Source organism: Sapajus apella, unplaced genomic scaffold, assembly GCF_009761245.1.
Source record: "Sapajus apella isolate SASKATOON/1434 unplaced genomic scaffold, GSC_monkey_1.0 scaffold1, whole genome shotgun sequence".
Lineage (NCBI taxonomy): Eukaryota > Metazoa > Chordata > Mammalia > Primates > Cebidae > Sapajus > Sapajus apella.
The window spans coordinates 11127782-11136611 of NW_022436941.1; the positions used below are offsets into that span (position 1 = coordinate 11127782).

Below are 8830 nucleotides of genomic sequence, written 5' to 3' on the forward strand. Positions count from 1 at the left end.
ACAGAGAAAACTTTATGTGTAAAGCATAAAACAATTGTTCTTTCCATACACACCAACTCAACATTGATTACTTAGGGTTGAAGAGTTGGAGTGTAAGTTTGGTAAAACTAAAGTGTTTCTTTTACATTTACCATAAGAATATGCTTATAATATGACAATATATTTGAAAGTTATATTTAAACTTTTGCTATGAGAATATGTATTACTTGGAAAATAAAATTGTAGTAGACTACATTTCTAAGAAAAATATATAAAAATATGCAAATTTTTGGCATAGATTTTTAAGGGAAAATACTGATTATAAAACAGTATGTAAAATGACTTCAACGGCATAGATAACATTCTGTTTCCTAAGTGGAGGGGTAAACAGGTAGTTATGTTATTCTTTATGCTCTTTGTATAATGAAATATAACACACTATGGTTTTTTCTTTTTCCTTTTTTAAAATTATACTTAAAGTTCGGGGGTACATGTGCAGATCGTGCAGGATGGTTATATAGATATCCACATGCCATGGTGGTTTGCTGCATCCATCCCCCTGTCATGTACATTAGGTATTTCTCCTAATGTTATCCCTCCCCAATCCTCCCAACCCCCAACAGGCCCTGGTGTATGAAGAGTGGTCAGTTTAGTATATTTCATCAGTTGTATTTCCTATCTACTTATATAATTAAATACATGTATTTACATTATTGGTATCATAATCTACATACCAGTTTTGTTTCTCACCAAACAAATATTGTGGCATTAATTTTATTCCTTATTTCCAATGTCATTTTTCTCTCAATACTCTAAGAAAAGCCTTAGAATTTTCTGCATACAATTTTTTTAATGTTAAAAAACTTTAAAACTAGCATCCTAAACTGACCACTCTTCATTATTGCCTCCCTTGTTACTGGCTTTCCCTAAATATGCAACCCAGCAGTTCTATTAAACACCTCATGTTCTCACTTATAAGTGGGTGTTGAACAATGAGATCACATGGACAGAGGGAGGGGAACATCATAAGAAAATTTTTGGAATAGATTTTTAAGGGAAAATACTGATTATAAAACAGTATGTAAAATGACTTCAACAGCATAGATAACATTCTGTTTCCTAAGTGGAGGGGTAAACAGGTAGTTTAGTTTTCTTAAGTATTTTTTTTTATGGGTTTGGAAGTAACTGTAAGTTTTTTTCAATCGTTCACTTCCACTATGTATAAACACAATTGTTTTTGAAAACTGATTTTACGTGATGTAGCCTTGAAAATCCAGTTATAAATTCTAGCAAATTTTTGCTAGATTTCTTAAAATATTCTTTGTACCATTTCATATCATCTACAAATAACAGACATCATTCTTTTTATTCCAAATATATATGTTTTTCCTTTTTTTTTTCCTGCCTTATTGCACTGGTTATGATTTTCAGTACTATGTTGAATAGAAGTGATGAGGGGGCATCCTGACCTTGCTTTCAGTGATAAGTAGAAAGCTCATCTCTACTAAAGTTACAAAAATTAGACGGGTGTTGTGGTGCACGCTTGTAGTCCCAGTTACTTGGGAGGCTGAGCCACAATAATCACTTGAATCCAGGAGGCAGAGGTTGCAGTGAGCCAAGATTGCACTAATGCACTCCAGCCTGGGCGACTGAGCAAGACTCTGTCTCAAAAGCTGTGATATTTGTTGTAGATTTTTTTTTTTGATAGGTACCCTTTCAGAGATTAAGATAGTATCTTAAGGACTCAATAAGTATTTTTGGTTGATAGGATCTCTTTATTTTCCTTTCTTTCAGTACATTAGAAATGATGTTGCATTGTCTTTTGAACTTATTGTTTTTCAGATGTGAAGTCAGTCATTTATCAGAACATTGTTCCTCCTGTCCAGTGTTCCCTCCACTGCCCCCTACACTCACCCTGCTGGCTGAGAAACTTTTCCATTTATCTTTGGTTTTCAGCAATTTTCCTATGATGTGCCAGGGTCCACATTTGTTGCTTTCATCAAATTTGGGGAATATTTTTTGCCATTATGTCTTCAAATAAATTTTCTTACCCATTCTTACTCTCTTCTTCTGAGAATCCAATTACAACTACATTAATCTGCTAAATCCAACATCTAGGCTATCTCGAGGTCAGTTTCCATTGACTATTTTTCCTTGACTGTGGGTTACATTTTCATATTTCTTTGCTTGACTAATTATCATTCTCTGGACTTTGTGGATGATATGTTTTTAGAGACCTGTGATTCTGTTATCTTCCTCGGAAGAGTGCTTACAACAATTTTAGGGGTCGTTCAATTACTGGCTCATCTTCCTGCACTTGGATAAGTTTGATTTTATTTTTTGGTAGGAAGGATCTAACAAAAATCCAAGATGATACCCAAGCTTCTGTAAATCAGTGGTATTCAACCTCCAAGATCTGTCTCCTCTAAGGCGAGGAAAGATGATAAGGTATCACAATATTATTCCACTCTGTGGCTTGAATTTGCTCAATCCTAGTATCTTTTTAAATTCCGAACTCCATAGTAGCAATCCTATGGTAAATTTGGGGCAGTCTCTATCTGTTTATATTCAGACCAGCCCTTGCCAAGTTCTTACATATGATCAGCACATGTACTTCATGGCACCTCTCCATACCCAAGACTTTCATCTCTGGTGTCCTCAGCAGGATCACTATGCTCTACCTAGATTCTAGCTTGCTATGCTAGTTAAGAAAATGGAAAAAATTGGTTGACTGCAAAGCTTGCATAATAAATTTCCCTTCTTTCAGGATGTGCAGTCTTACACTGTTCATTCTCCAATGACTAAAAGCAGTTACTTCTTATTTTCCAATGTTACCATTGCTTATTGTAGAAGCTCAGTATCAATTATACCTATTTAGCTGAAAGTAGAGGTCCAATTGTGTTCTTGCATAGTGATTTTCTAACTTTATGAATTATTTGCAATTAGTATTAATTATAAGAAACTACAATGATTTCATTTCAGAAAATCTTATGTAATTACACTACTGTGCTTTCTGTGATGTGAAATGCTAACACTTTTGATGACTAAAATTAAATTGCAAGTTCACAATGAATTACTTATTTTTACTAGCTGCAAGCAAGACAAATTAATGTATGATTAACATACTAATCTTATAGAATATATTGTTGCTCATTATTTCACTTTCTTTTATTTACATATTACACTTAGCTGTATTACAAATATATTTAGTAGTATATTCACAATGCAGCTTATAATTAATCAGTCAAAGACTTACTTGAAATTTTCTCACATGAAGCCACAATGTTTTTCAATTGCTGAATTTAACATATTAGGTTACTTTTTGTGAAGATGACTGAAAAACACACAATTAACTTATCATTATCAATGACTATGCCTTTGATGTCAAAAATTTAGGGTAACTTTTTAAAATTGAGAAAACCAAATGTTTTGTCAATATGCCATCCAATATTTGCTGTACATTATTGCAATATTGCAAATCCATTACTATGAATGAGGGAGATGATTAACATCATTATGCCAAAACCATTTTTGAAATACAAAATCTGAAATAAAAACATTATCTATTAATGGATTAATGGAATTAACAGTACAGCCATTGAATTAGGAATGCCATTTAATTGGCTTTGGAAAATTTACCTTGTTATAAGTATAGCTGCATCCACTGAAGCCATGTCTTCCCCCCAGCTTGTTGACATCTCTAAATGTATATCATTCTTTTTGCCAAATTCTTCATGTTGCCACTTACAAAAACTCTCTAGCATTTTTTCTCCATGAGGTCCAATATATAGATCTGGCTGCAAAAGAAAAGATTTCATCATAAAGTAAATTATCCTTAAGTATATACATAAAAACAAAACACAAAGGCACTCTTGAATTACTAAAGCAAACTGACCATAACATTAATTAGAACCTGGAAGACATTCAGGGTTACTTTGGCCTGAGCTTAAAAGCATAAAACTTTGTGAAGGTGTAATAATTACAAGATCTGTTTAATGGCATTCTGAAAAAGGAAAGAGGTTCAATTAAGAATGTGAAACTTTTGGAGTTAAATAACTTGTTGATTCTACAACTTAAGAACAAAATTTTCTAAACTGCCAGTTAAGCAGTATGTCAAAACGATGTCCCAGAATAGTGCCCATTTAAAATAAAAAGTGTTAAAAGTACACATCTAAATAATAAAATAAAACTGTCACTTAAAATGACTTCTTAAAATTATACTTTGGAAAGTCAAGATTTGTTTTCATGATTCTTGGAAACTAACAACGTCCTATTTTCTAAATAAGATTGTGGTATTAACCAAAACTAAAGTCCAGTTGTATGTATACTTTGTGATATGGTGGATATTTCTGGATTTTTAAATACACCCTTAACATTCCCTTTACTTAAAAGTTTTTGAACAAAGTTTCTCACCCATTTAATTGAATAAAAAACTCAAGACTTTCTTACTGGAGTTTCATGGAGCAGAATAAGCTTTATCACACGAAGATTGACCTGCACACCCAGACTCTTGTGTTGGAAAAGGTTATAAACCTAAAAACAAATAAAAATAAAAATCCTAAAATCAAACTGAAAATCATCTTAATTTTTCTCAAGGCCCGTAAATGGAGAAGTCTCAATTTAGTTGATAAATCTTATTTTTTTAACAAAAAGCTGTAAGGCAAAATAATTTTTTTATTTTTACATTGATCTTTTAAAGGAAACAGTATTGATTTAATTTGTATCAGAAAATCTATAACTGACATACTAACCCATGCTTTCAGATATATTTCTACTTAGAAAAGCTGGTCGTTAGGCAGTGTTAATCTACCACATATTCCATTCTAGAAGAGGGCTCAGAAGGTAACTGAATATGGATGGAAATATCTAAAGTATAAAAAAACTCGGTCCTCAGGAAAACAGCCAAATGATAGCAAAGATAGTAAAAAATGGGACTATATTTATCCTTACATCAGCCATTCTTAAATGGTTGTTGACTTATAAATAAAAACTTGCCTTCAACATTTATTTCTGTTTATTCTAAGAATCACTCTTCACTACAACCTTCAGATTCTTCCTTGAATGAGGTTTGTCCAACAGAGTATGCAATTAAGTCCAAGAATTAATTTGGTCATAAGCATCCCTAACATGATAGATACTAGGATTTCTACAACCAGAAATCATCAACCCAAGTTAGCCACCTGTGATTTAGATGGTTAATCACATCTAATTTTAGCTCATCAACTAGAATCATATCTGACATCCAGTTTTACATACCTATATAATAGCTCAGTGGATTACCACCATTCATTTTTATATCACATCATAATTAACCTATAGTCCTTTTGTGGGGCCATGTATATAAACATATATTAAAATGTTTCTGATAATTTCAACAAATTTATGCCTGTATAAAAATCTTATATACCCCATAAACATATACATCTACTATGTGCCGACACAGTTTAAATATAAAAAAATAATTATTGAATAAATAAAATTGGGCTAGAAATATTTTTTAAAAAGGAAATGAACAGCACCAAAAAAAGACAGAAAAGAATAACAGAGTTTTGCCACATCAAAATTAACAAGAAGGGTGTGTTTTTTTAACAAGATGAAGATTATCATTTTGATACTGCTTTTGAGATTGATCAATTTTTTATACCTATTTTTTTTTTACTGATGACAATAAGAGAAAGGAATAAGAATGAGTTAATTTTAAAGAACTTCATTATAAATACTCACACATTTCTTCCTTAGAGTTTTCTTGAAAAAATTCCAAGCGCACTTTAAAGTTTGCCTACCATATTTAAGATGGTTAGAATGAATCTCCTGGCTGCATCTGCTCCATGATAGGAAACCATTGTTGAGTCTGCAACCACTACAGTTTCTATGTTGTATTCTTGAGGTAATTTGTATGAATATCGTTTCTCTCTTCTACTTTCTGCTATTTTTCTAGACCTAGGTCTTCCTTTATCTGCAACAGAGAATTGAAGTTTTCAATGTACCTTCATATTGACAAAGTGAATAATATTAAACACATGTAATAATTAGCAAAACCAAGTAAGTTCACTACACACATAAAATCTTAAAAGGCATTTGGCTTTGAACTATGAGTTTAGAATAAGACAGACTGAACTTCTCCCACTTATTAGCTCTGCCATTTTAGCAAACTAACATCACCCAGTCAGCCTCAGTTTCTTTATCTATAAAGTGGATAGTAATAACACCTACCTTCTAGAGTTGTTGATTGCTTATAATAAGATCACATTAGTTAAATTTCTAGCAAAGAGCTCCAGTATAAACAAAATAATTCAATAAATAAAAGATAATACAATTTTATTTTTGACACCAATGGCAAAATAAAGGTCTAGTTGGAAGAAGTCCCTGATGTGACTGCCCCACACATCCTAATTTCAGTCAGGTGCCCCTGATTACTAAATTACTATGCATGAGTTGCAAAGAATTCAGCTCCACTCTTCTTCAGGATCTTACAGAAGTTACTGGGCAAAGAACTTGAACAAACATATCTCACAATAGGATATCTAAATGCCTAATAAGCATGGGAAAATGGTTAACCTCATTGGTCTTCACGGAAATACAAATTAAAACCACAATACATTAAATAAATTAAAATCCCTGGAATACGCTAAAATGAAAGACACTGACTGTATCAAGTGCCGACAAGACTGTGGGTACAACTAGAAGTCCCATATGCATACATGCTGAGAGATTTAACTGGAATAAACACTTTGAAACCTGGTTTGCAGGGTCTACTAAAGTTGAATATTTGCGTACCCATTAATCAATGATCTAAAATATATAGCCATCAGAATCACATACAAATCACATGTACAAACTATTCAGAGTGGCACTAATTTTAAAATTCAAATAATCGACAGTATGTAGATTAAAAAATGTTATTCATGTAATAGAATACAATATAACAATGAAAAGGAACCAGCTGCTGTAACATGTGAAACTATGGATGAACCTCACAAATAATGAGGTTCATCCAAATATTGCTGATGAAAAGAAGCCAAGTACAAAATATTAGGGACTATAGTATGATTCCATTTAAAGACACATCAAAACCTGGGAAGAAATGGTGTTAAAAACCAAGTCAGTGAATATCTTAGGGTAGGAGAAATTAGACCCTGGATGTGGGCACAAGGGAGATATCTGTGGTGTTGATATTTTCTTTTCCTTCTTTTTTATTTTTTTTTTTACTTTAATTTCTGGGATATATGTGCAGAAAGTGCAGGTTTGTTATATAGGTATACATGTGCCATGGAGGTTTGTTGTATGCATAAATGTCTTCTTTTGAGAATTGTCTGTTCATATCTTTTGCCCACATTTTTTTTCTGTTTTTTTTTTTTATTATTATTATACTTTACGTTCTGGGGTACATATGCGGATCTTGCAGGTTTGTTACATAGGTATACAAGTGCTATGGAGGTAGTTTGCTGCATCCATCACCCTGTCATCTTTAGGTATTTCTCCTCATGCTATCCCTCTCCAGTCCCCCATCCCCTTCTATTTTCCTGACTTTTTGATGGGTTTTTTTTTCTTATAAATTTGCTTAAGTTCCTTGTAGATTCTGGGTATTGGCCCTTTGTCAGATGGATAGATTGCAACAATTTTCTTCCATTCTTTAGGTTACCTGTTCACTCTGGTGATAGCTTCTTTTGCTGTACAGAAGCTCTTTAGTTTAATTAGATCCCATTTGTCAATTTCGGCTTTTGTTGCCATTGCTTTTGGTATTTTAGTCATGAAGTCTTCGCCCATTCTTATGTCCTGAATGGTATTGCACAGATTTTCTAGAGTTTTTATGGCTTTGGGTTTTACATTTAAGTCTTTAATCCAACTTGAGTTAATTTTTGTATAAGGTATAAGGAAAGGATCCAGCTTCTGTTTTCTGCATGTGGCTAGCCAGATTTCCTGGCACCATGTATTAAATAGGGAATCCTTTCCCCATTGCTCGTTTTTGCTAGGTTTGTCAAAGATCAGATGGTTGTAGATGTGTGGTGTTATTTCTGAGGTCTCTGTTCTGTTCAATCAGTCTATATATCTGTTTTGATACCAGTACCATGCTGTTTTAATTACTATAGCCTTGTAGTAGGTTGAAGTCAGGTAGTGTGACTTCAGCTTTGTTCTTTTTGCTTAGGATTGTCTTGGATATACAAGCCCTTTTTTGTTCCATATGAAATTTACAGAAGTTTTTTCTAATTCTGTGAAGAAAGTAAATGGAAGCTTGATGGGAATAGCATTGAATCTATAAATTATTTTGGGCAGTATGACCATTTTCACAATATTGATTCTTCCTATCCATGAGCATGATTTTCTTTCCTATTTGTTTATGTCCTCTTATTTCCTTGAGCAGTGGTTTGTACTTCTCCTTGAAGAGGTCCTTCATGTCCCTTGTAAGTTGTATTCCTAGGTGTTTTCTTTCTTTCTTCCTTCCTTTCTTCCTTTCTTTCTTTCTTTCTTTCTTTCTCTCTCTCGCTTGCTTGCTTTCTTTCTTTCTTTCTTTCTTTCTTTCTTTCTTTCCTTCTTTCTTTCTTTTTCTCTTTCTTTCTCTCTCTTTCTTTCTTTCTTTCTCTCTCTTTCTTTCTTTCTTTCTTTCTTTATTTCTCTTTCTTTTTTTCTTTCCTTCTCTTTCTCTCTCTCTTTCTCCTTCCTTCCTTCCTTCTTTCTTTCTCTTTCTCTCTTTTCTCCTCTCTTTTCTCTCTTTCTTTTGGACAGAGTTTCACTCTTGTTGCCTAGGTTGGAGTACAGTGGTGCAATCTTGGTTCAAGGGATTCTCCTGCCTCAGCCTCCTAAGTAGCTGAGATTACAGGCATGCACCACCATGTGTGACTAATTTTTTTTT

At 33.0% G+C, this 8830-nt stretch overlaps 1 protein-coding gene across 3 annotated transcripts in view; it reads right to left on the reverse strand.

The window, feature by feature from the left end:
• The window catches only part of ADAMTS19 (ADAM metallopeptidase with thrombospondin type 1 motif 19), a 242712-nt gene that overhangs the window by 181353 nt on the left and 52529 nt on the right, over positions 1-8830 (reverse strand). For all 3 annotated transcript variants that reach the window (XM_032261509.1, XM_032261570.1, XM_032261621.1), the window contains exons 4-6: positions 5763-5935; positions 4429-4512; positions 3619-3776 (exon numbers count right to left, since the gene is read on the reverse strand). In XM_032261509.1, coding sequence (XP_032117400.1) covers positions 3619-3776; positions 4429-4512; positions 5763-5935 — 415 coding nt within the window. The remainder of the gene's footprint in view (positions 1-3618; positions 3777-4428; positions 4513-5762; positions 5936-8830) is intronic.